The sequence below is a fragment of the Capra hircus genome, chromosome 19, assembly GCF_001704415.2.
Source record: "Capra hircus breed San Clemente chromosome 19, ASM170441v1, whole genome shotgun sequence".
Classification (NCBI taxonomy): Eukaryota; Metazoa; Chordata; class Mammalia; order Artiodactyla; family Bovidae; genus Capra; species Capra hircus.
Window position 1 is genome coordinate 61,481,866 of NC_030826.1, and position 27,911 is coordinate 61,509,776.

Genomic DNA, 27,911 nt, shown 5'->3' on the forward strand with positions numbered 1-27,911 from the left:
TTCAGACCTCAACAGCTACATCACGCTGGGACTAGAAAAGGGGCCTGGGGGACGCGCGGGAGAGCTGACTCAGTGCCTCAGAGAAAGCAGAGCAGGAGGGTGTCCGGCAGCTCAAAAGCGAATCGCGGACGGTGGAGAGCGGTCCATCCACTGTCTGTCCTTCCAGCCCCGTCTTGGGGAGGTGGCAGGTCCTTGCAACCGTGGGGACTGGAGCTGGAAGGCTATGTTATAAAACACAGCAATCATTCAGTCACTTTAGCTGTGGCTGCTTAGGTAATGATGAAATCACATATTTCAGGTCATCATACTGACTTTGAAACAGCTTCGGATTAGTTCAGAATTATTAAGGATGAAAATATTTCCCAACAGTTATTTGTTAATTTTTTTATATATGAAAGGAGAAAAGCTGGAGGATGCACCTATATTCCAGCATCTGAGGAAGCAGAGCTGTTCCCAGTTTGGACCGCGCGGTGGTCGCGGGCTCTTCCACGGGGCACAGGCGTCAGTGGAGGACCCCTGCTCCTGCCCGTGTCCGCCCTCCCCAGGCACTCTCACCTTCACTTACCCGACTCTGCTTGGTTCCCTGTCATAACACACAGACCTGGGTCCAGGGGCTAACAATGCTCTTCATAGTGCTTGAAGGTTTTTCCACTGAACAAATGACCTTCGACTTGTCTTTAAGTAGAGCAGAGATCTTCCAGAGAACAGAGCTGGAGGAGAGGTGGAGCTGGGATACTCATGGGAAGACGGCTCGCCCCCTCTCTGATCACCCATCGCCATGTCCCATGCCCGCCGCCCAGAGCACCCTTCCTGGGAGAATGGCACTCCTGCCTGGTGCTACTAGACTGGGCGGCTGTCTTCCTCTCTGTGTGGGCAGGCCAGTCACCTTGGGTGGGATGGAAAATCCATTTCTCTTCTTGGCATTATTAACTCCAGCTCCAGAGGGCACCAAGACAGTGTGCCCTCCACGCCCTTAGGACGAGCACAGAGGAGACAGGAATTAGCTCGTGAGCAGGTTCCAAGCAGGGCTGTCTGATGCCAGGCTCCGGGACTGCTCCCTGTTTCTCAATGTCCTTGAAACCCCGCAATGAGGTCTGTAATTTTATTCTCTGGGAAGTGGATTCCTGTGAGTTTTCAGCACAGCAAGAATTGCCCAACCTTATGAAATGCTCTTTCCCCTCCCTCCAGCCCTGCTGGTAACACAGACCAGATTTCTTGACGGCCCCCTGGCAGCGACCTTTCCTCGTAACCTCCAGGCAGTGGCCAAGGCAGAGGAGCATCCCAGCTCTAAAATCTCTTTTCTGTATCTGCGAGTGAAAATTTTGCAACACCTCTCTGCGATGTGAAATCTCTGCTTGGACATCTGGCTTCACAGCGAGGCACTTTCAATCCACCAGCTTCAAAGAGAGGACTCGGCCTGGGGGTGCCTGATGCCGGAGGAGAGCTCCCGGTCCTCCTGCAGAACCGCCTCTGCCCACATCCCCCGTCAACCGGTGTGAGTTCAGGGGTGGTGCTGACGGACGCTCAGACAGCTGACTCTGGTGGGCAGCCTGGGGTTTGGAGAACAGAGATGCTGTGTAAACACGCCAAGGGGGTTTGATTAGAATCTGCCTAGGAGGCAAAACACAAACCTGCCAGCGCAAATCCGAGCCGTTTTCGAGTATCTGCTACCACAGCACAAAGCATTCACAAGCTTGCTGCCACCAACAAAATAACTTGAGAATGAAGGGATGTGATTCCTTTCCAGAGCCTTGATTTAAGAGGTAACATTGGCTGCTAAAGAATCTGCCTGTGGTGCAGGAGACTTGGGTTCATCCCTGGGTTGGGAAGATGCCCTGGAGAAGAGAATGGCTACCCACGCCAGTATTCCGGCTTGTAGAATTCACAGTCCATGAGGTCACAGAATCGGGCACAACTGGGTGACTTTCACTTTTCATCATTAATTTATTCAGTCTATTTCTAGAACTTCCACTGAAACAAACCTGGCAGTAAGCGCTTGCGCTCAAGAAACTTAGGGTCTGCTTGGTGACAGAAGGAAGCAGAATCCAGACATGACCTCCTCTTTGCAATCCCCAAATCCTCTCAGGACCACCAACTGTTCTGGAAGGTGCAAGGGAGTTTCTGTCTGTCTGTTCAGGGGGTTTTGTACGCGTCATGCTGCACGTGGGTCTGGGTGCCACGTGTTGCCCCCACCCGTAGATAAAGACAAGCTCCACGTCACCTCCCTAGACGTGCAGATCCTGGGGTGCAGAACATGTCCCACAGCAAGGTTTGGGATGAGGACTTGGGAACAGCATCAGGGTGCAGTGGAAACTTCACTAGAGGAAGGAACAAATCTGGCATGAGCTTCTCACCCAGACACGTCACAGAAGATGACATTGAAACCTTAAGGGAAAGGACTCTACATGGAGACCGCATCACCACAGGGAACGCGAAGGTAGAGGGCAGGCTGTCGACAAGGTCGAGAGAAGGGCAACGTCTAGACAAGCGGCTCTCAAAGGTTTTGGTCTCTAGTCCCCTTTACACTTCTAAGAAATTAAGAACCCCAAGGAGGTTTTGTGTATGTGGGTTATATCTATAATATTTACTACATCAGAAACTAAACTCGCTGTTGTTCAGTTGCTAAACTGTGTCTGACTCTTTGCAACCCCACGGACTGCAGCACACCAGGCTTCCCTGTTCTTTACCGTCTCCCAGAGTTTGCTCAAGCCCATGTCCACTGAGTCGATGATGCCATCTAACCGTCTCATCCTCTGCCTGTCGCCTCCTCCCCCTCCTGCCCTCAGTCTTTCCCAGCATCAGGGTGTTTTCCAGTGAGCTGGCTCTTCACATCAGTTGGCCAAAGTATAGGAGCTTCAGCTTAAGCATCAGTTTTTCCAATGAATGTTCACGACTGATCTCCTTTAGGATTGACTGGTTTGCGCTCCTTGCTGTCCAAGGGACTCTCAAGTGTCTAGTCCAGCACCAGAGTTCGAGAGCATCAGTTCTTCAGTGCTCAGCCTTCCTTACGGTCTAACTCTCATGTCTGTACATGACTACCAGGAAAGCCACAGTATATGGACACCAAATTGGGACAACTCAATCCCCAGGATGACATGCGGCCGCCCCCACGCCCTTTAAGGCAGGGTGAACTCAAAGAGCAGTCAGCCCAACCAGCCTGCGAGTGCCCTCTGCTCCAGCTCTCCCGCCCCTTCCCCAGGATCCAGAAAATGTAGAGACTCTACCAGCAAGTGTTATACGGAGGGGAGGTTCACTGCGCTTCAGAGACAGTTGATATGGAATGCTTAGCGTTTAGGGGGATCCTGGTTAAAAGCAGAATTTATCTGTGTTAATCTATTAAGCTTAATGATAAAGACAGACTTCTTCAGGAATCCCCTAGAAAGAGCAAACCACGGACTTGGGAAAGTCAACCTTGCCTAGTCTTCTCCATGGCAGTTTTATGTGCCAGGTGAGCAATGTCCAAGTTTTCAGGTGAAAATGAAGATAAGGATACTATGTCCATCTCACAGGTCATTTAAACATAAGGGTTAATCAGCAGACTTTTTAAAACCTTTTTTTAAAGATTTTTTTATGGGTCACTTTTAGTCTTTACTGAGCTTGTTACAATATTGCTTCTGTTGTTTCTATGTTTTTTTTTTTTTTTTTGCTGGAAGGCATGTGGGATCTTAGTTCCCCAGCTAGGGATCGAACTCTCACCCCCTGCGTTGGAAGGTGGATTCCTAACCGCTGGATCGCCAGGGACGTCCTGGAAGACATTCTCAAACACGGAAAAACCCGGGGAAGGCAGCACCGTGAGTCTTGAAGGAACCACTTGCCCGTGAAGTCCAGCCCATTTGGAACCACATGAAAGTAAGAAGTTCGGGGGTGGGAGTGCGGAAGGCTGATTATAAAGGGCCTAGTGGGAAGTACCGCGTCCTTTAAAGACAGTGTGGGTATGAAGTAAGGTTACGGTTAGAGACAAACTCTGAGTGTCGTAAACCCAGACCTCGTGCACCCGACAGCAGCAGAGAGGAGGGTACAGGGAGCACACGTGTTATTAGGATGAGCTCCGTTTTCAGCCAAAACTCAAAGTCTGCCCCAACGTTGACCAGTTCTTCCTGTTTTACCCTAGATTCACCCATCTGCCGAATTTAAGTAAGATCAACTTGAGGTTTTTCTAAGCCTAACATAAACGCAGAATCTAGAGGGTTAGCTCAGCTCACCAGTCCATCTGGTTCTCCTTTCTCCCTGCAACAGGCAGGCACCTGCAGCGACCTCACCTGGCTGCTGAGGCGGTTGGCTACTTCTGGGTGATGAGCTCTGCGGCGACTCCAGGTATTTTCCCCTTTCCCCACTACACTTGGAATTGTTCGTGAGCACATGCCATTATCCATTTTTACAAGAACAATAGATTTTCTTAAAACAACACGGACGAGGCCATGAACGGTCCTGGGCACTGCAGCCCAGCCCAGCTTCCGGGAGAAGTACGCTGACCAGGGTGCGCCGCAGGCCGCCTGCTGAGCAGAGCCCTCCGCCCGCCCCCGCACACATTCCCGACACGAAGACTCGTGCGCGCAAAACCCCAGGTTCTGGGGCGACTTGTTACACAGCAGCGACGGCTCTGTTCAGAGGCTTGACTCTGACGGTGAGGATGAACTGAAGCATTGAACAGTGATGACTTTTGCTCTCGAGATGGGGTGCACTTCAGCGTAAAGGATCTGCTTGCGTGACCGTGTTTCTAGAATTCTCTCTAAGCCCCAGGAGTTCCCCTCCATAGCATGTTCCCCTCCTTGTCTCCTAGACAGCAAGGCTCATGCCCGCTGCTGTGGGTCTCAGCTGCAGGATTCCCTGACGTCCATCTCTGGACTCCTTCAGGCTAAGGTGTTTTCTTTTCTAGCAAACAATTTTTACTGCCTCGTGCTGTAAAAGTGTTGTTAGAACTAAAATATGGGGGGAGACACTTGTATGCTGCTGCTGCTGCTGCTGCTGCTGCTGCTGAGTCGCTTCAGTCGTGTCCGACTCTGTGCGACCCCTGAGACGTCAGCCCACCAGGCTCCCCCGTCCCTGGGATTCTCCAGGCAAGAACACTGGAGTGGGTTGCCATTTCCTTCTCCAATGCATGAAAGTGAAAAGTGAAAGGGAAGTCGCTCAGTCGTGTCCAACTTTTCGAGATCCCATGGACTATAGCCTAGCAGGCTCCTCCATCCATGGGATTTTCCAGGCAAGAGTACTGGAGTGGGGTGCCATCGCCTTCTCCAACACTTGTATACCTGTGGCCAGTTCATGTTGAGGTATGGCAAAAACCATCACAATATTGTAAAGTAATTATTCTCCAATTAAAATAAATCAGTTAACTAAAAAAAGAACTGAAGTATAGAGCTAAGAGAGGAAAATTACCACAAATTCCACCACTAAGAGTATCCACCAGCAAAATGTTGACACGTAATTCCAGCCTTTCTTCTCTTTATATATACTTTTGTGGGGGGAGGCGGCAACGATGACCTCTTACGTACTTAATGTGTAAATTGCGTTTTTATTGAAAACTATCCTGTGACCATCTTTAAGATCCTTAAGTATCTTTCTCCAGCACCGTTTTCCACGCTGCTCAGTTTTCAGCTGATGTGCTAGGGTGGAAAGTGCAGCCCAGAAAGGACACGGGAATGCTGGTGCTGCGGCGGCCTTTCCCGGAACCGGAGCTCCATGATAGGCGTGTGAGCGTGAGGAGGAGCATCCTTCGGGCTAAAGCTCCAGGCTCGTCTTTACCTGCCACGTGGGGTGGACCTGAAACAGCATGCCTCCAGGTGACTGAATAGTGAGGGGTACTCTGCACTGCTCTCCAGACTGGCGGCCCTGTGAGCAGGTTTTTCGGCCTACTCCACACCTCCGTTTTCCCCTAAAGACTCACTGCAACAAAAGGCCCGTGTACCCACGGGAACCCCCCGATGGCCTGCTCGGCCTGCCGCCGGGTCCACCGCCCACCCCATCCTCCAGCCTGGAAGGTGGGCAGAGGCACACTTCACAGGCAGCACACACACTGTTCTCACAGCACTGCTGACAACTGGCATTTAAATACATCAGTATCTAGCGCTACGAACAGTAGGTCCTCGTCAGCTTACTTGAATGTATGTGCAGACGAATGTGCGTGGTCTCAGGAACCTGTTCGGTGACTGCGTCTCTCTCTGAGTATCTAACTCCACTCGTGTATCTGCGTCTACAAAACAACCCCGACTAGAATGCCAAGGGGAGCAATTGCTGCAAAAGCGCTGCCCGCCTTCAGGCAGCCAGGAAACGAGAGCAAGGGCGCCCGAGCTCGCCGACGCACCCGGGCACTGACTCGCTGTCACAGGCAGTGTGGACACGGGGCTTCTGAGCGCGGTAAAATCGCTGAGGCTCTCGCGCCAGAAGACACTGAACCTGTCCTCAGTGGTCACGCCACCCCAGGCCTTGACTCTTCCATCTGTACGATGGGACAATGGAAATGCCTTCCTCAACAAGACTACTTGTAAGACTTAGATGAGACAGTGGAACATGGGATGAAAGGAGATGTTTGGCAGAAAGCCTGGCACACGGTACTTGTTGGTGAAATACTAGCCATCATTCTTATTTTTTGGTGACATAGCCTAAAAAAACAAGCAGGGCAACAAGTGTTAACACATTAACACTGATATAGGTCAGTAAAGAGAAAGCCATGCCCCCCAACCATAGTATAGACGAATGAGTCAAAGCTCAGACACGCCTTCTCTCCATTGTAACTTTAACTATCTTCAGGTGTCCAAGTTCTGGTCGTCATGTATTATAAACACAGGTATATGTATGTGTATGTATGCCAGACCTGCGTGCTGAGTCATGTCTGTCTCGCTGAGACCCTCTGGGCTGTAGCCTTCCAGGCTCCTCTGTCCAGGGGGTTTTCCAGGCAAGAATATTGGAGTGAGTTGCCATTTCCTTCTCCAGGGAATCTTCCCAACCCAGGGATCGGGCCTGCGTCTACCATGTCTCCTGCGTTGCAGGCAGACTCTTTACCCACCGAGCCATCGGGGAGCCCCATGCATGTGTGTTGATGTCTGTCTGTCATCACTTAACTTCAGCTTCAGTCTTTATGATTTGACGGTTGGCTGGAAATTAGGGTCAGGTTTTTCCGTTTTAACAGGTAAACGGATTACAACTGCAAAAATAAAACTAGGCATATATGAATTATGTTTCTTGCAAGATTTTTTTAATCTTTAAGAAACAATACTAGAAATTATGTTGTTATGGAGTAAATTGATGTTTTCCATTTTTCATATGTTGGGATCCAATTATTTATTTAAAATTTAGCAATTACCTACAATGCAGTATTTGGATTTCAAGTGGAAAATAAATTCACTTAAAATGAAATCTTTATATAGAAAAAGAGTTGAAAGAAAGTAGTCAACTTAGTTCATACAAAGCAAAAGAGTTCTACAGACCAATGTGGACTTTTTCCTGCATTTAGAAATGAAAATTCAAAGATTAAAAATAAAAATTATCAGAATATGAAAAAACAAACATCTTTTTGTGTCTCATCACATGTAGGGGGGAAAGAAACGCTCACAGATGGAAAAATACAGGGAAAATCTCATGAAGGAGGAAATAGGTCCTCACCCCTGGTCAGGAGGCCAGGGTGTACTGGCCTGGAAGGATTTGTCCACATCTTAAGGTTTTTCCTTCTACTGGCTGCTGTCCAGCGTAAAGGGTATACATGGAAAAGCAAGCGACGCACTGACTTTCCCCCGAATCACGAGGATGGCCGACAACAGGCTAGAAGAGAGAAAGACGGAGGGCCTGGGCAGAAGAGGCGTGACCAAGCCCAAACGCTCCTTTCCGTCTTCTGTGCTTTGTGCTGATACGATTACCCTACATGTGCTCAGCACTGTTGTAACAAAATCAAATGGCCGAAAAACAATCTTTTGCCGGGAATTCTTTAATACACGCTTTGTTCTCTCTAAATGTTACTTATAAAGGCTTCAGACGCTCATCCTCACATTAAACCCTGAATGACGCAGAGGCTTCATCCACGTTCTCCTTCTCCGCGGGGCCGCCACCGAGCGGGTGTCGGCGCATCAGACCCCTGCAGCGTCGGGGGCCGTGGTGCACAGGGCGGGTAAACGGGAGCTGCCTGGGCGTTTACCTGCCAGCGGTGCCAACGCGCTCGCTCTGGCCAGAGGCGGCTCCACGGGGCCTGGCTGGGGCATGGGGCGGCTGTGAGCGTGCTGGGCTTGCGGCGGCCTGTCCCCGCAGGCACGTGGCCTCGCAGGGCCGGCCACATCAGAGCCCAGCGCACGCGAGGCCAGGGGGCGCGCAGGACACTGGGGCCTGTGGCCGCCTCGCCTGCCGGCAGCCACGCGAAAGCGCCTTACCTGGACGGCTCGCTCGTTCTCTCTGATCAGCTGCTGCTTCTCGTCTTCAAACTTGCGCGTGATGTCCTGGAGCCGCCGCTCGGCCGCGAGCTGCTGCCGGCTGCTGTCCTCCCGCAGCGAGGAGACGGTGCCCTGCAGCTCGGCGATCACCTGCAAGGAGAGCGCGCGCTGCGACTCGAGCCTCGGACACGGCCCGCCTCGTGCACCCAGCCCCCCGGGCGCCCTCGCAGCTAGCGCCCCGCGCACCAGGGCATGAGACTCCACACGGGAAAGCTGTGAATGGTGAGCAACTGCCGAACCAAACACGCTTGGAAGCCGTTCCCACTATAACATTCCACAGTATTTACTCATCAGGGGAAAGAACATCTGTGATCCCGAAAATATGAAATGTGTCAGGATTTATTTTACTGAAAAACATTCTTGCTGGAGTGGGTGGGGGGCGGGGGGGAAGCTATTTTGCCTTTCACAGTACTCTGAACTCTGATGACCAAAAAATCATCACAGGGTCCTTCCTTCATAGCCACCTACTTCCACACAGCAGTTTCTGAGTGTGTGCTCACGCTCGCGTACTGTGCTAAGCACCTCCGTTCCCGTGGGTACTACTGTGCGGCCAGCACTGTCATCGTCTTCCACGGAGGGAGAAACAGAGGCAGAGAGAGCCCAGCGGCGAGCAGGAGACAGGCAGAGTCCCGACCGCCCCCCGGGGGGCTGCTGTGCTAGGCGCTTCCTCTCGGCAGCTCCTGCCCTCTCTTCCTTTTAAACAAGGTTTTGGGATTGAAGAGGAGGTTATCCTGGTAGCGCCCCCAACAGGTTGCTTTCTTCCTGACTCACACAGACGGCTGTGGCTTCTCTGCATTCGAGGACTGGCTCTCTTGCGTCACTGGGTCCCCCTCCGTGGCCTCAGATAACCGGGTGAGGGCCTTTTCTCTTTAATAGGTTTACTGGAAGCATTACTCTTCTTTGGGTTTGGATGTCTCCATTTCCTTTAAAATTCAACAGCAATTCAACAAACTTCCTTTCAGAAGCAGGAAACGGTTTTCCCTTCTAATAAAAGAAGCAGCAACGTTCATCGTGGGTTAGGCCCTTACACTTTTGGGTCTGCTGGAGAAGGGCTGGTCGGTGAGAAACACTGGACCACCTAGTTCTGTGTTTTCTTTGAAGCTCAGTTTTTCAACTGTGTTTTAATAGCAAAACTAGAGCACAGTGTCGTGAGGCAGTGAACAGAAACTGTCTGGAGCCTTCCAGAAGCCAAGCCCTGTAGAAACATTAGCTGTTACGATGGACATGGACTTCCCAGGTGGCGCTAGTGGTAAAGATCCCGCCTGCCAAAGCGGGAGACACAAGAGATGCGGGTTCAGTCCCCGGGTTGGGAAGATCCCCTGGAGAAGAGCATGGCAATCCACTCCAGTATTCTTGCCTGGACAGAGAAGCCAGGTGGGCTACAATCCATAGGGTTGAAGGGTCGGACACGACTGAATGAGCACACACAGACAAAAATAGAACATTTACCCCCAAAAGGACCATTTACGCTTTGAGAAGTGCACAAGCTCACTGTGACTAAGTCCAACACTTAGAATTTGAAAATAATCAATCAGAAGACGAGTGTGAAATAAATGACAAAACATATTAGTCTTTAAAGTGCAAACTGGAACCTTCTGCAAGGAGCAGAGGGATTCATTTACTGAGAATGAAGATGTTTTCATCTGTTTTTTGAATTCTGATTAAATGTTTCCAAGTTGGCATCAATTCAGTTCATTCTCATAGCACTTCTACGAAACAGGGAAGGTTAAATTCTTAGAGTAAATGTCAAAAACTGAGGCACAGAATGATCAGCTCGCAGTCACAGAGCCAGAGGGGCCAGAGATAAGGAGCAGCCAGATTTCCTTGGCCCAACATGAAACCCGAGATGGATATTTCATAAGAACTTGGGGCCAAATAATGAAAGTAACTATTTCAATGACTATTGCAGTGTTTCAAGCTTATAAAGCGCGGCAGAAGTGACGAGTTGAGTTCTGTAGTGTGTTCACTGTGCGTGTGTTTATTTCTGCGCAATTTCATTATGTGTTGATTTGTACATCCCTCACCATGATTACACGATGCATTGTTAAAGCACAAAGTAATTTCGTGTCTTTACAAATTACTAAGATTTAGATTCGCTTCTAACTGACCAAGACTGAAGATTAAAAAAAAAAAAAATTGGGAGCTCTTCAAATGACCACAAGGACATGAGATATGGGTTTCTTCCTTTCGGAAGATTTATGACATGCGTTCATCAAAAAGAAGTCCCTGCATGTTTTGGAAGGAGCAACGGGTGAAGGGCAGGATGTTCTGAAGGGAACACGCTTGCTTTTGTTAGAAAATGAACCCTTACATTCTTTGCGGGAATAATGAGATGCCTCTGGGACAAATAATGAAATTATCTTTGGAAAGTTGCATTTTAAAACTTATGATGATGATACAGGAAGAGTTTCGAAACACCTTAGGTAAAATGCCTCACAATGGAACTGTCTGAGAGGCTGACAGATGTGATGGATTTAGAGGTGACTGAAATGCGGGCAACTTCAGAAGCAGTTTTGGGTTTACTTTGAGATTGAGAAGTAATCACGCTAACTAGATTAAGCAGGTCTTGGCTGCAGCCCTCGCCTGTGAGACAGACTATCTTCTCTTCGGTGCACGTTACTGGCCCTTGATAGATACTGAAGTCGTAGAACTATGATCCACAATTATACTGTGATTATAATAGAATCAATGATATAAGATCTCAGTGATTACATTGAGATAATCTAGTCTTTTCACAGGGTTTCATGGGGCTTTCCAGGAGGCTCAGTGGTAAAGAATCCACCTGCTGAAGCAAGACACACAGGTTTGATTCTTGGGTCGGGACGATCCCCTGGAGGAGGAAATGGCAACCCATTCCAGGATTCTTGCCTGGAAAATTCCATGGACAGAGGAGCCTGGAGAGCTATGGGGTCTCCAGTATATAGGGGACCCCCTATAGTCTGTGGGGTCATAAAGAGTTGGACACGACTGAGCTCGCACACACAGTCTTTTCATAGAATAATAATTCAAAAAGTTTCTCAGAAAAACAAAAACTGACACACACAATCATAATCAAACCCTACTGGTTTTGATTTAATCATATTAAAAATCATAGAACAAAATGCCACAACTCAACTAACCGTCTACCCCGTGTTAGCTTTAGAGGAAGTGGATTAGAACATTTCCACGTGGATATTGAAAATTAGTATATGGGGAAGCAAAAGGAAAGTTATATGGAGCTAATGCTGGGAACAACGTAACCACTGAAAGCTATGATAGTTCATCATTACTGCCAAGCAATGTCTACTCTGCATAAATGTCAGTGATCTTACTAGGTCTCAAAAGTAACAGGGTTCTAAACAGAGGGTAGGCTTTCATTTTTAACTCTTGTTTTTCAGATCATAGTATAGTCAAGATTTTCATAAAACTCTTCTTTAAAGTACAATGTACTTGGCAAGGTTTGGCAAACACTGAAGAAAGATCCTAGGAGTAAGCGGGAGGGGGTGTGTGTGCCCTCTGGGCATGGGCAGGGGGCTGTGCCTGCGCTCCGCTCTGCACCAGCGGGGGCACGGGGGGCCGAGGGTGGGCTCCGCCAGCACTTCTCCACACTGTCTGCATTCCTATAAGATGGCAAGACTTCTCTTTGAAAAACGGCCACCAGGTAAGTCCATTGAGTGGGAAAGAGCACATGAAGGGTGGAGAGGCAAGGCCAGTATGTGATATTAAGACAAAAAAGAACAAACGTGCGGTTCTGATGGAAACTGTGTCTGGCAATGTGCCCAGGGAGGGTGCCAGCGTCACCATCGGGGGGACGTCCTGGGGGGGGAGTCGGGCGGCACCGTCCCGGGTCCCCAAGGGCGCAGGGGCCATGAACCACGAGGTCCTACCGCTTGATAAAATCTTAAGGATGAAGTAAGTTCCTTCAAAGGAGGAAAATATTTAAAATATTTTCCAAATTTAACCTGATGCTCCCCTAGGTGCCATGCATTCATTACTAACGCGTTCCTCTTGCTGCTTTTTTTTTTTTTTTTTGAGAGAAGGATTTAAAATCTGATACAGTTAGGCAGTTTTGCTTTTGGCACTCCCCTCAGCTGAGATACGAGTTAGAGACTCCAGCAAACTGTCTCAGGAAAACAGTGAAAGTCGGCCTGCAGTTCTGTCTCATACTGTTTATTTTTAAATCATCTGCTTCTTTGAACTGACTGGGTTGTACGCCAGTGCTTCTCAAAGGCCAGTTCACAGATGGAAACATGCACGCGTGCTTACGTGCACAGCAAGGTTCACACTGTGGTGGGCAAACAAAACGTTCGTCCTGTCAGCCCATCCCGCCTCTTACGAGAAGGTCGGGCCAGGGGGTGGGGACCCTCTATCCGGGGGTCGCCCTGCCCTTCACTTACGGATGTGATGGTGGTCACAGCTGATTTCTGCTCCCTGCCTCCTGCTCGTCCCTACTGGGGGAAATGGTCAGCACCCCACTGCCTCTCCAGATTTTGGAGGGAGGTTTAATCAATTCTTGAGCACCCCAAAATAAATTTAAAATAACCAATTTCTTGCTCCTTCCATTCTTTTCCATCCTCCGCCCCCTGCTCTCCTGTCTCTCGAGCTCTGGTGAGAACTCACAGCGTGAAGGCCTTCGCTGGGTGCCAGGCCCTCCCTGCGCCAAGCGGCTCTGAGGTCACCGCTGCCCCTTGTTTCACAAGTGAGCGCAGGGAACTCCAGAGGCGGCAGGTAACGGGCTCCTGGTCACCCAAGTGGTGGGGCAGGTGTGTTCAGAAGGCTCAGGCGTGCTTCCACACCACGCAGGTTCCATCTGTTTTACCGAGGACTAGTCAGGCTCCTCCACACCTTTCCTGAGATAAACGTCAGCACCCTGCTCATCCTGGCATTCCCATTAGCGGTCTCACTTCTCACTCTCAGCTGCCTCCTGCCTCCCCATTTAGCATAAAGCACCACAAGCAGGATGTGAGGGGATGCCAGCTGGGGTGTTTTCATGTTCTAGTTTAGCTCTTGGAGTAATAAGATTTCTTTTGATTAGAAGAACCTTTCTCATTGGATTAAAAAGAACATTTCCCCGTTTTCCTTCTCGGGAGAAGGGCAATCAAGAATTGCCTTCAGCTTTCAGATAAACACATCAGTCTTCACTTAGACAGAGACTTCTTGCTTTCCCCATAGGATGGGGACTATACGTCACATTTTACCAATAACTGTAGAACCTAAGAAATTTCATAGGTATTCAGCAGAGTTTTGCCATATTAGAAACGTGAGGGTTGGGTCAGACGGGTGGCGTCAGGTTGAGAGTTTCCGTTCCAGCTGGAGGACAGGCTGGCTCTGGGCTTAGTCACGTGCTGACCTGTGTGGCCTCCCCTCTCTGAGTCTCTGTTTTCTCAAATGAACAGTGGGGCCAGGAACAGCTTCTAACCCGGGTTCCTGGGGACGAGGACTGGATGCGCCACTGTGATTGCTGCTGCTGTCCTCCAGCTGAACAGTCGTGTCCGACTCTCAGCGACCCCTGGGGCCCTAGCCCGCCAGGCTCCTCTGTCCATGGGATTTCCCAGGAAAGAATCCTCCTCCAGTCAGTATGCTCAGAGACCCATAAATTCCGCCATTTTATTATCGCTTTGCTGTGGTGTTGCCAGTAACACCACTGTTTGGTGACCTGCAGAAAGGCACAGACATTTCAGCTGACTGCCACATCTCACTGTTCAGTTCGGTTCAGTCGCTCAGTCGTGTCCGACTCTGCGACCCCATGAACTGCAGCATGCCAGGCCTCCCTGTTCATCACCATCTCCCGGAGTTCACTCAGACTCACATCCATCGAGTCCGTGATGCCATCCAGCCATCTCATCCTCGGTCATCCCTTTCTTCTCCTGCCCCCAATCCCTCCCAGCATCAGAGTTAGTTCCAATGAGTCAACTCTTCGCATGAGGTGACCAAAGTACTGGAGCTTCAGCTTTAGCATCATTCCTTCCAAAGAAATCCCAGGGTTGATCACCTTCAGAATGGACTGCTTGGATCTCCTTGCAGTCCAAGGGACTCTCAAGAGTCTTCTCCAACACCACAGTTCAAAAGCATCAATTCTTTGGTGCTCAGCCTTCTTCACAGTCCAACTCTCACATCCATACATGACCACTGGAAAAGCCATAGCCTTGACTAGACGGACCTTAGTCAGCAAAGTAATGTCTCTGCTTTTGAATATACTATCTAGGTTGGTCATAACTTTTCTTCCAAGGAGTAAGCATCTTTTAATTTCATGGCTGCAGTCACCATTTGCAGTGATTCTGGAGCCCCAAAAAACAAAGTCTGACACCGTTTCCACTGCTTTCCCATCTATTTCCCATGAAGTGATGGGACCGGATGCCATGATCTTCGTTTTCTGAATGTTGAGCTTTAGGCCAACTTTTTCGCTCTCCTCTTTCACTTTCATCAAGAGGCTCCTCAGCTCCTCTTTACTTTCTGCCATAAGGGTAGTGTCATCTGCATATCTGAGGTTATTGATATTTCTCCTGGCAATCTTGATTCCAGCTTGTGCTTCTTCCAGTCCAGCATTTCTCATGGTGTACTCTGCATAGAAGTTAAATAAGCAGGGTGACAATATACAGCCTTGACGGACTCCTTTTCCTATTTGTAACCAGTCTGTTGTTCCATGTCCAGTTCTAACTGTTGCTTCCTGACCTGCATACAGATTTCTCAAGAGGCAGGTCAGGTGGTCTGGTATTCCCATCTCTTTCATAATTTTCCACAGTTTATTGTGATCCACACAGTCAAAGGCTTTGGCATAGTCAATAAAGCAGAAATAGATGTTTTTCTGGAACTCTTTTGCTTTTTCCATGATCCAGCGGATGTTGGCAATTTGATCTCTGGTTCCTCTGCCTTTTCTAAAACCAGCTTGAATGTCAGGGAGTTCATGGTTCACATATTGCTGAAGCCTGGCTTGGAGAATTTTGAGCATTACTTTACTAGCATATGAGACGAGTGCAACTGTGCAGTAGTTTGAGCATCTCACTGTACTCACGGCGAAAATACTAAGGAAAGCTGATTTAAAAAATCAGTAGATATGAAGTCTACAAAATGAAATGGCTTAATCTCACCATCGGTAACATGAAAATCAGCATTTGTTTATTCCAGAATGACTCACACAGCTAAGGAATGCTTGGGATCCCCTGGGTGACACCAAAGGAGATCTTCGTAATGACTGGGGCAGAAAACCTCCCACTCCAGCTTCTGCAACAGCGGCACAGCCAGCACGGCCGCTGGGGCGCGGGCTGGCAAAGTTTCCTTCCCCCAAAAGGAGTCAACAGTGGAGCTGCTAATTTAACTCGGTATACTTGCCGTTTTGAATCTTGTTGTTAAGCAGCCTTTTGCTGTTGCTGTTCAGCCACTCAGTTGTGTCTGACTCTTCGCAACCTCGTGGACTGCAGCACAGAAGGCCTCCTGGTCCCTCACCAGGAGGGACCAAACTGTCCAAATCCATGTCCATTGAGGGGCTTTCCTGGTGGCTCAGACAGTAAAGAATCTGCCTGCAATGTGGGAGACCTGGGTTCCATCCTGGGGTTGGGAAGATCTCCTGGAGGAGGGCATGGCAACCCACTCCAGTATTCTTGCCTGGAGAATCCCATGGACAGAGGGGGCCTGGTGGGCTACAGTCCATGGGGTCGCCAAGAACTGGACACAACTGAGTGACAAGTACAGCAAGTGTCCACTGAGTCAGTGATGCCATCCAGCCATCTCATCCTCTGACACCCCCTTCTCTTCCTGCCCTCAATCTTTCCCAGCATCAGGGTCTTTTCCAATGAGTCAGCTCTTCACTTCAAAAGACCAAAATATCAGAGTGTCAGCATCAGTCCTTTCAATCAGTCTTCAGGACTGGCTTCCTTTAGGACTTACTGGTTGGATCTCCATGCTGTCCAAGGGATTCTCAAGGGTCTTCTCCGGCGCTGCAGTTTGAAATCAGCATTTAGGTGAAGAAACATGGAACACTGCAGGAGAGCTGGACGGCATCACAAGCATTTCCATCACAAGTGCAGGCGCGTATCTCCTGCCCTTGTGACGGGTGGTTTGGCCTGGGCTTGTCCAAGTGCACAGGCTGGTTTTACAACATCTGAGCACACGTGTGCTGTGACTTGGCTGTGTGTGTTGGTTCAAATGGTTCGATTTGCCTGATTTTTAAAAACTGAGACTGAAATATTAAAACCCTGTTTTATTTATACACACACTTATCAAAATATGGTACTCATCCATAAAAAGACTGCAAAGAAGTGCGTTGAGCTCTAAAGTACAAACCCCTCTATGCTGAGGTTTCTTTCTCGTTTGCTTTGGTTTTGCTCTGCTTTGTTTAACGTTCTTACCTGAGAAGACTTGGCCAGCTTCTGGGTGTATTCCTTCTCAATCTGCTTCAGCCTGCTGTTGGCCTGAAAAACACACGGACAGGAGCACACACACACACAGTGACCTGTCAGCGTGGCGTCTCTGCACACGCCCGTCACCAGGCGCTGGGCCGGCCGCCAGCCGCAACGCCCTTCTGGGGCGGCCAGAAAACCACAGGCCTTGCCTTTGATCTAACGCCAACTATTCATCACTTAAAAAGCAAAAGAGAAAAAAAAGCTCTCTCCTGCCAATTATTAGGCAAACACAGACTTCTGTGGAAAGAGAAAGGGAGAAGGAGAGACAGAAATAGACCCAGCACAAGCGTGCCGGCTCAGACGTGCAGGGGCAGAGGCAGGAAAGAGGGGGAAGAAGTCAGGGGAGAGGGGCGGTGCGGAGGAGGGGGGCAAACGTCATGCCCTTTCCCTTAGTTTAGAGATGAAAGAACTGGATGCTCCTGACCGAGGCGGAGGGGAGGCTCAGAGGCACTGAGCTGAGATCTGAGCCCCTGCCCTGCCCTCCTTTCCTGGAGTGACAAGTGCAGCTAAATCGCACAGTGTTTGTGCCCGGGAAGTGGGGTGGCCTTCCCAGAACCGGCCCACACCCCAAGCACTGCGTCCTCTCCTTTGCATTGCAGCTCCGGGCCTGTGTGTGAGCTGCTTTGCTGTCTCTGGGAGCCTCGCGTCTCCATTTTATCCTCCGAGCCGGGGGAGGTCATGGTGAAGCCCCCGGCCTCCCCCCCACGCACGGTGCAGGCAGCACGCTGGCCCTGTCGGTCTGGGCTTGTGGCCCTCATTCTAGGACAGGCTTTGGTTATGACTGTCTGTTCCCTCCCTTTTCCCCCAACCCTCCCTCCCTCTGTCTCCTCTCTCCGACCGCCTGTCTTTCAGCTCTGAGGACTAGACCTCTCAGGTTTATCGTCTCTTTTTCTTATCGTTTCTATTTGCTATTACCTTGTCTTTTTGATGTTAATATTTTGTACTGATTTCTCAACTTTGGGTTTTTAAAAAATTCTGCCATGCGATTGATATTTCCAGGAGCTCTGCTGTTCTCTGAACAGCACCATCACGCCCCCTTTGATAAGGGCCGAGGAAGCTGAGGTGCAGCGAGCTTCAGTAACCCGCCCCAGCGGCACTCACAGGGCATGAGGGAGCCGGGACCAGCCCACAGGGGAGCAGGCCCCGAACCGGCTGGAGCGCTGGCCCAGGGCCTCTCAGGGTCCCACTGCTCCCTGGGGCCTGACTTCATACACACCCAGACACGTCTGTGCGTCCATGCACACACACACACGTTTTCTTTCTGCTCTCTAGAGCATGTGTATTTTTCCTTAGTTCCCTCTATTTCCTTGCTGAGCCAGCCCGTTTTGGTCTGTTTTTCACCTTAGAAATTGCTTTGCATTTTGGGTGACCTTTGGTGTTCTTTCTTACTTAAAGCGTGGCCCTCTAGAACCGGCAGGCCTGGGGATGGGCGCGTGCTGGCTCCGGGACTCTCCCACGCCATCATCTGACCGCCCAGCACTGCGCCCTTGGGTTTACCGCCTGAAGGCGCACACCTGGTGACTGAGGTTTTCAGAAGGGCGTCTAGATGCTCAGGACATTGATTCTTGGAAAATTCCGTTTTAATTTAGCCCTGGGTCTCCTCTCTCATTCTATCTATCCAGGGAACAAACCCATCTCCAAGTGGTGGTGTTTGGAGTGAGGCTCAGATGGTAAAGAATCCACCTGCAATGCAGGACACAGGTTTGATCCCTGGGTTGGGAAGATGCCGTGGAGGAGGGCATGGCAACTCACTCCAGCGTTCCTGCCTGGAGAATCCCATGGACAGAGCGGCCTGGCGGGCCACGGTCAATGGGGTTGCACAGAGTCGGACAAGCTGAGACAGACAGACAGACAGACACACACAGCATCGTTTGGGGGTCACTGGGTTGCGGGCTGGGGCTCTGGAGCCAGGATCGGCCTGTAAGAAGAGGCCCTGCCAGCCAGGGCACAGTGGCAACGAGAAGGCGTGTGCGTCGGGGCGGGGCGGGAGGGGGTCCCGCCGGCGCCCACCGCGGGCTCCCACCCCCCCAGCTGCTGGGGGCACGTTTCTGCTCCTGACAAGGCGCCCATGTGGGTCTGTTACAGGACCCGAGCTGACTATGCAGCCCTGCGCTTCATGACAAGCTCCCCCGCTGCCTCGAGGCCCTCCCATCTGGAGCCCCAAGAGGGGCCGGGCCTGACTGAGGCTGCTCTCCCAGGGACTCATCCCTGCGGCTCCATGACTGATAAACCACTGTCGAGGAAACCGAGGCCGTGGAGAAACTCACGAGGTGCATCTGTCTCGGCCAGTACTTTTTAAAGATGCCTTCATCAATACTTCCAGAGTGTCAAGGTGGGCATGAGGGAGACTGGTGGTCCAGACGTGAGCCGAGTGAGCCGAGTGGGCCAGTGCCCCGGGGAGCCCGGGAGATGAGGGGTCCAGACTCTGCTACCAAACAACGGAGAGATGGGCTGGAGGCTGCAGGGCAAGTAGGAGGACAGCACAGCTGTGTGTAGGAGACGGGAGGCCTGGCTGTGGAGGGGGCAGAGCCGGGGGCTAAGCTTAGCGGAGTCGTGTCCTCGAGTAGAGGATGGGGTGGGCGGTGAGGCCTGTCATCCCCGGTGCGGGGTGCAGGAGAGGTTCGCGAGGACCTCTACAGGGCCGGCAGAGGAGGCTTCTGGGAGAGTCCAGGTGTGTGGACAGGTGGCAAGTCACCTGGGAAACCAGGCAGAGAAGAGGCAGAGGGTCAATCTGAGCCCCAGGGATCCAGGAAGCATTCTGGCCACTCGGAATCGACAATGCTGGCTTTAAAGTGAGGCCAGCTGGTGAGACATGAACACCTCCAGGACTTGCCAACAAGGAGCAGAACCAACACTCTGGGGAATAATGAGACTAACTGAGGAAATAAAATGAACGTGTCACCCTCCAAGGCCATTACTGTTTGAGCCTAAATCACAGCTGTCTGGGTTCTGAACTCCTCTTAAGTTGGTCTAAAAAGCTCCAGTTTAGCACTGCTGAAACGCTACAGCTCAGTTTTGATGCAAACTGCTTCTAACACACTTCTGAATAATTTTATTCTCAGGATGTACTGACTGTCCATTTTATTTTCATACATAAAATTAGGTTAGGGTTAGTTATTTTCATCTAAATCTTATTTTTACAGCTCTGGTTACTATTTAGAAACACAATTTTCCAACCATCATCTGTAGCATGGCCTGAACAGACGCAGAATAACAGATGAGAGGAAAGTCTTAAAACGAGAAAGCGACTTTGCTTTCGCTGCTGTCCTTCGACCTCCCGGCCCTGGTGGCCTGGCCTCCCGCCCCCATGCTCGGCTCCCTCTGCCGCTCCCGGCCGCTTCCTCCGCTCCCTCTTCTCTGCTCAAGAGTTAAGTGTATTCAATCACTTTCTCTGTGATTCCCATCAAACTCTTGGGTTTCAAACCCTCCTGGAAAGGAGCACCAGATAACTTTCACAAAAGTGTTGATGGTTAATCATCTTAATTGCTACCTTTTTCCTGCAGGGTATTTTGTCTTAATTCCAAAAGAGTCCTTCATTCTCCACCCGCGCCCCCCCCCCCCCGCCTTTTTTTCTCATTTCCTATCATTAGTGGTAAAAGTCCAGGCATTCATGATTTCCAAGAACGTGACCTGGGGAGATGAAAATTAGGAGACTCATCTAGAATATTCATATTCAAGGCAAGCCCAGATCTTATATAGAGAAGTTTCTTTAAAAATATAATGGCACACATTTTTGAATAATATATTTGTTTTTAGGATTGAAGAGAAAGATGCTTCCCGGAACCTTGAAATGCAGCACAAAGCTCGGTTTCCTGTGCAGTTTTTCCTATTCGTAAGCTTTGCAGGAATCCACCTGCTGCTTCGTCAAACACTGTGAGTGTGGTTATGGACACTGGTGCCAGGTGCTAATATGGAACTGTTGTACTGCTCTGCCAGCAGAAATATTCAGAGAATTCATAACAAATACTTGTATTTAATATATTCACAGAGCTTTCCAACTTGAAAAATCTCCGTGTTGTACCGCAAAATAAAGGTATAAGTTTGAAAGCATAAATAAAATTCACACTTTACATTTGCCCGGGATAGAGTACCTGGGGCTGTGCATTGCCTGGTGTGTAAACAGCCAGGAGCTAGAAGAGGTGCAGGAAGCGCTGCTGTCAGACGTGATGTGGGAGCAGGAAGCACAGGTCCGTGCCCCTGGGAAGGGCAGGGAGACTGGCGAGATAAGTCCAGCACGCGCCCTGCCTTTGTCCGGGAGGCAGACACTGGATCCGAAGGACCAAAGATAAGCGGACAGGAGGAGGAGCAGGAATGCGTGTGCAGGAGAGAAGTCAGGCCACAGACTCGGCCCCAGAAGTGACAGAGATGGAGGAACCAGTAGACAGAGATTTTACAACGCTAATTAAAACCAGACCCAAGTATTTAAACAAAACCTTGAACACAGTGAAGAGAGAAACAGACCGAAAAAAGGACTCAACAGCCTAGCGCACAGTAATCTGTTATCTGAAAGGAACGTTCACTGGTGGGACGGCAGATCTGGCACTGCAGATCACTGAATACGGAGAAAAGGCATCGTAAGCACCAAGCGGCCATCGGGGGATAGAGCACCGAACCTAACGCCCCGCTGAGACTGTGTCATGGCAACTGCTGCTGCTAAGGTGCTTCAGTCGTGTCCGACTCTGTGCGACCCCGTGGACGGCAGCCCACCAGGCTCCCCCGTCCCTGGGATTCTCCAGGCAAGAGCACTGGAGGGGGTTGCCATTTCCTTCTCCAATGCATGGAAGTGAAAAGTGAAAGGGAAGTCGCTCAGTCGTGTCCAACCCTTAGCATGGACTACAGCCTAGCAGGCTCCTCCATCCATGGGATGTTCCAGGCAACAGTACTGGAGTGGGGTGCCATTGCCTTCTCTTAACATATGTGAAACTGTTTACCAGGAGAAGGTTTGGGAAAATATTTAAAGACATAATTGTGGGAAAATTTCCAACGTGAAGAAAACTATAAACCCACAAGTTGAAGATCAATGAACCACAACAATAAAGAAAGACAATGAAAATCAAATCAGATATATCATAATCAAATCGCAAGAACTGAAATAAAGGTAAAATCTTAAAAAAAATCCAGAAAAAGGATACATTAAAAAGATAAGAGTGAGGATTTTTCATCTGAAACTATACGAGTCAAAAGATAACATAACGAATCTTTAAAGTGCTGAAAGCAAAAAAATTGTCAATCTAGAATTGCATACTTAGCGAAAATATCCTTCAAAACTGAAGATGAAATGCAGACAGCTTCAGTTAAGACCTTGGAAATTGGGCACATCTTTGACGGACAGCAGAGGAAGTGCTTCCCTGGTGGCTCAACGGCAAAGACTCTGCCTGTGATGCAGAAGACACAGGTTCGACCCCTGGGTCAGAAGATTCCCTGCAGGAGGGCGTGGCAGCCCACTCCAGTATTCCTGCCTGGAGAATCCCCTGGACAGAGGGGCCTGGGGGGCTACAGTTCACGGGGCTGCAAAGAGTCGGACACGACTTACTGATTGAACAACAACAACAGCAACGAATGTTTGCATGCACCAGGGTATTTCTGAAGCCATTGTTTCCGCTCTAATTTTTTCCCTAGAATTTCCAGCTCATCTTTATTAGGGAGTGGTCAATGATAAATTTTAACATAAGATGATTTTTTGGTAAGCTTTTAAACTGAAAATATTTTTTAACTTTAAACATTTTAATTTTACATTGGTCCACAGCTGACTTACAGTGGCGTGTTAGTTTCAGGTCCGTAGCAAAGGTACGTACATTATTAGTATTTGCTATATATGCATATCTCCTCTTTTTTCAGATCCCTTTTCTGCACAGGTTATTACAGACTGCTGAGCAGAGTTCTCCACCTAGCAGCACAAGACAGCACAAGATGACTCTCTGTTTTAAATCGAAATAGAGTCGACATACACTATCTTGTTAGTTTCCGGTGTCCTGAAGAATGGCCTGGTATCTGCATATGTTACGAAGTGATCACCATGATGAGCCTAATAACCCTCTGTCTCCGCACGAAGTTACTGCCGATGAGATCGAGTCCTGCTGTTGCGCCTGGAACATCTGAGTCTTACTCTGAGTCCCAGTTAAGTTCTCAGTGTGCGGCAATCATCACAAGAAAGGGCGCTTCAATTAGAGACTCCTGCCTTTCCACCGTCATGTGCAAATTCTAACTTGAGAAAACGGCAGACTGGTCTAAACTGCAAAACATTAGCAAATGTCATACTCAGTGATTCTTCAGTTTCGATTCATTTTTAGAAAGTTGATTTAAGTCATTTTATATTGTTGCTTTACCCAGAACCTTAACCTAGTAAGTAGGAGCCCCAAGTGTTTTGGGTTTGGTCAATGCCCATTTTTTTGGTAAGGAGCTACATTCTCTATTAAAGAAGGAAGAAACTAGACAGTTTTGGAAAAGGGCTGTGATGTCATTATCAATATCACCATTGATTATCCTCAGTGACTATGATGGATCCATTCTCAGAAAAAATGCCCATATTCCTGAACTTGGCCCCATTTCTGAATATGCCAGATGAACGCTGGATGCATTCTCTACACAGATTTGATAACTGTGGTCAGTACTGTGGACTAAAATGATTGGTCTTCAGGTCTGTGACAGACAACCTAAAGAATAACGGGGGGCAGCTGGCTTTCTGCCCTCCCTGTAATTCAAGAGACTCATTTTCTCACCATTGCAACGTACATGCTTACGTGGCTAACACCCATAAATGATCATGTAAGATTTACATGGGGTTTCTTCCCATTACTGAGTAAGAATGCAAACTGTGAAACAAGCTTATGAAAACAGTTAAAGAATTAAGATCTAATCACATTTCAAAAGCTCACCCTCGGAGAAGTTCTCTGAAGCACAGGCCACAGAAACTGAAATGCATTTAATACTTGGGCAGAAACACAAACTTTGAGAGAATGAAGGAGAAAAAAAAAACTTTATTTTGCTCCAGGGAAGAAGCAGCTATTCTCTGATGTGCAAAAAAGAATTTATCATCAAAGACCAAATGTAAACGGGGCCAATTAATTTTTTTAAGATTCTCTACCTTCTATAATATTTTCATGTCTTCGTTGTCATGCTTTATGCCAAAGTCTAATGTTGCAGGATTTGACAGATGTTAAAGAAAATGACTGCTGTATTTAACAAACTGCAGCATACACGGTATACACTTTAAATATACTCAGTAGATCTATAGGTGACTGCCACAGTCATTGGCAGGGCACTTTCAGGAAGCAGGGAGAAGATCTGTTTCAAATATGTGACTTCGGACATCAAAACATGGTAAAATGATTCTAATTGAATTACTGGTCAAGCAATCAATTATTTCAAATAAAGTTTGAATCTAGGAGTTAGATGTCCTGACTTGGCATACTCACAGATCCCATTAATGTTTTTACCTATTTCAGAAAACTTTCTACTTTTGCCTCACTTGTATAACGTGATGAGTATTAGCAGGAAACTTATAGAATGATGCATTCACAGGAAGTTGCGACGCTAGGCTTGCAGAGAGTTCAACATAAAGCAATAATCTCGACACTTAACAAACGCTCTGGCCCCTTTCACGGATAATCTGGAAGCTCAGAAAGGCGCTGAGAGGGCAGCCTTGAGGTCTAGTCATTAGATCTTCTTTACGGAAAATGGCTCAGCGCTCGCGTAGTTTCATGTGCTTCTCCAGGGTCGCCAGTATCGAGAGACTCACCGCACCAATTCACTGAAACTAACATCTGAAATGTTTGGCAACAAGGAGTATGGTGCCAAGGCTCCCGTTTGGTCTGCACACAGAGGTCTTCTTCATCAACGTCAGCTGCTCTGACTGACGAGGCCCACAGCTGCCAAACGGTGCACGGTGGGGCATGCTGGTTAACAGCACCAGCTCTGATGTTAAACCAGCGTGGGTGGTGTGAGCACGGGCGAATCATCTACCTTCCCTGGCCACGATTTTATAAGGTGCAGATCAAGTGGACAACAGAGATTAAACTGGACTGAGGTTCAGCCATGCACGTGCGGTGGACGTTCAGGACAGCAAGTGAGCAGAGGGCGGTGAGTTGGCCCTGCAAGGAGGACCAAGGCCAGCTCTTTATGGAGGAGCAGAACCGCAGGGGAAGGAAGAGTGAGCAGGAGGGGAAGCCGGCAGACTGAGGACTCAGGGCAAGCTGGCTGAGGGGTGCTGACGGCTGAGGCAGGCTGCGTTCTCCAGGGGGTGAAGCGGAAATGAGACAGAGCCGAGCGACCGCTGAGCTTACAGACTGGCAGTGCCAGGCATGAGAAGAGTGGCTTCCCGAATCAGGGTTTTGTGGGCAACTCTCCCAGTATGTGCGCGAGCGTGCACAGTTGCGTCCGACTCTTTGAGACTCCACGGACTGTAGCCCCCCAGGCTCCTCTGTCCATGGGATTCTCCAGGCAAGAATACTGGAGTGGGTTGCCATGCCCTCCTCCAGGGGATCTCCCCAGACGAGGGATTGAACCCATGTCTCCCACACTGGCAGGCGGGTTCTTTACCACTGAGCCAACTCTCCTCACTCTTCTTCATTCTTCCACTTCAAGTCCATAAAAATAACTACTTGCCTCTGATTCTTTACTAAGGAAGCAATTTTCTTTCTGAATTATCCCCAAGTCTGGGGCACTCTGTGGCTTTTGAGATTGCTAATGACTTTTATCTGTCACTGTTTATAATAACGGACACATACAGGGCAAATATTTTGTGTGTTTATGAAGCATGATAAAGAACCCTCCTGAGATGACCACACAACTTAACATCCCGCACTGCAGATGCCAGCGCCTCCTCCTGGCCCACTGCATCTCCTCGCACCTGAGAATCAGCAACTCTTAGATATTATTTACTGCCTGACTTAGAAAATATTACCTGTGTAAGTACCTCTAACTTATCACTTACCTTTACTACTTTTTAATCTTTATACAAATAACCACGCTCTATGTAATTTCCCGAAACACACGGTGTCTCACACCACATTGTCTCCAAGACTCATTCTCGATGTTTCATCTGCAGCTGTGTTTCCTTCACTTTCACGGCTCTAGTCTACTCTAACTCATCTGTTAAGGGGCACTTGGGCTTTTCCAGTTTCCTCCCCCACGAGCTGTGCTGGTGTGCACAGCCCAGTACGCGCCTTCTGGTATGTATTTATGACTTTCTGGGGCACACACTTATGAGCTGAACTGACAGTCCACGAAGCGAATGCTCATCTCTGCAGGATGACGCCACCGACGTTTTGTATTCTCACCACAGTGTGAGCACTCTTTTTGTTCCATACTTTCAAACACACTTGGCACTGCCAATTTCCTATTTTTAATAATAGGTTTCAGTTCAATTCAGCTCAGTTGCTCAGTCGTGTCCGACTCTTTGGAAGCCCATGAACTGCAGCACGCCAGGCCTCCCTGTCCATCACCAACTCCCGGAGTTTACCCAAACTCACGTCCGTCGAGTCTGTGATGCCATCCAACCATCTCATCCTCTGTTGTCCCCTTCTCTGCCTGCCCTCAATCTTTCCCAGCATCAGGGTCTTTTCAAATGAGTCAGCTCTTCGCATCTGGCGGCCAAAGTATTGGCGTTTCAGCTTCAACAGCTTTAGTAAGATACAATTACTTCACATTTCACGAAGTTCACACTTGACTCTGCACAAGTCAGTGTTTCTCAGTGCATTCATACAGCTGCACCTCGATCACCACTGCTGAATTCCAGGACACTTCCATCACCTCAGAAAGAAACCCCACACCCACGCGTGGTCACATCCTCCCCCGAAGCCACTGGCAACCACTGATTTCTGTCTGTCTCTTTGGATTTCCCCACCCAGGACACGGCGTATAACTGGAGTCTCACCACAGAGGCCTGTTGTGTCTGGGCTGTCCCTCTCAGCACGCTTTTGTGGTGGCGTGCGGCTGTCAAACACTACCCCACTGTGCGGACGTACCACACTCGCTCACCTCCTTGCCAGCTGATGAATGCTGGAGACTGTCAGTGCTGCTGGTGCCCTGCTGCTGCTGCGTCACTTCAGTCGTGTCCGACTCTGTGACCCCACAGACGGCAGCCCACCAGGCTCCCCTGGACAGCTGCTCATTAACTCTCAGCATCTTTCAGTCTTTTCTGGGTCTCCAGTCCTAGTCCTCAATTCCTCTCTTGTGTATGTGTGCCTTCTTATTTTTCCAATTAGTCCAAAAAGTCTGTTTTCTAGTTTTCCGAAATGATCTAATTTTTGATTCTACTGCACTACAACAAACTCTGAAAAATTCTGAAAGAGGTGGGAATACCAGACCCCCTGACCTGCCTCTTGAGAAATCTGTATGCAGGTCAGGAAGCAACAGTTAGAACTGGACATGGAACAACAGACTGGTTCCAAACAGGGAAAGGAGTACATCAAGGCTGTATATTGTCACCCTGCTTATTTAACTTCTATGCCGAGTACATCATGAGAAACGCTGGACTGGAAGAAACACAAGCTGGAATCAGGATTGTTGGGAGAAATATCAATAACCTCAGATATGCAGATGACACCACCCTTATGGCAGAAAGTAAAGAAGAACCAAAGAGCCTCTTGATGAAAGTGAAAGAAGAGAGTGAAAAAGTTGGCTTAAAGCTCAACATTCGGAAAACGAAGATCATGGCATCTGGTCCCATCAATTCATGGGAAATAGATGTGGAAACAGTGGACACAGTGATGGACTTTATTTTGGGGGCTCCAAAATCACTGCAGATGGTAACTGCAGCCATGAAATTAAAAGACGCTTGCTCCTTGGAAGAAAAGTTATGACCACCCTAGACAGCATATTAAAAAGCAGAGACATGACTTTGCCGACAAAGGCCCATCTAGTCAAAGCTATGTTTTCTCCAGTAGCCACGTATGGATGTGAGAGTCAGACCATAAAGAAAGCTGAGCACCGAAGAATTGATGCTTTTGAACTGTGGTGTTGGAGAAGACTCTTGAGAGTCCCTTGGACTGCAAGGAGATCCAACCAGTCCATCCTAAAGGAGATCAGTCCTGAATATTCATTGGAAGGACTGATGCTGAAGTGAAACTCCAATACTTTGGCCACCTGATGAGAAGAGCTGACTCATTGGAAAAGACCC

General features: G+C 49.0%; 1 protein-coding gene across 15 annotated transcripts in view; it reads right to left on the reverse strand.

Moving 5' to 3' along the window:
* Window positions 1-27,911, reverse strand: part of CEP112 (centrosomal protein 112) — a 315,819-nt gene that overhangs the window by 52,738 nt on the left and 235,170 nt on the right. For 13 of the 15 annotated variants that reach the window (XM_018063966.1, XM_018063968.1, XM_018063965.1 and 10 more), the window contains 2 exons: window positions 16,739-16,801; window positions 8,355-8,504 (listed from right to left, as the gene is read on the reverse strand). In XM_018063966.1, coding sequence (XP_017919455.1) covers window positions 8,355-8,504; window positions 16,739-16,801 — 213 coding nt within the window. Of the gene's footprint in view, window positions 1-7,643; window positions 8,181-8,354; window positions 8,505-16,738; window positions 16,802-27,911 lie in introns of those variants that run through there. The other 2 variants (XM_018063955.1, XM_018063958.1) reach the window with 2 other exon arrangements.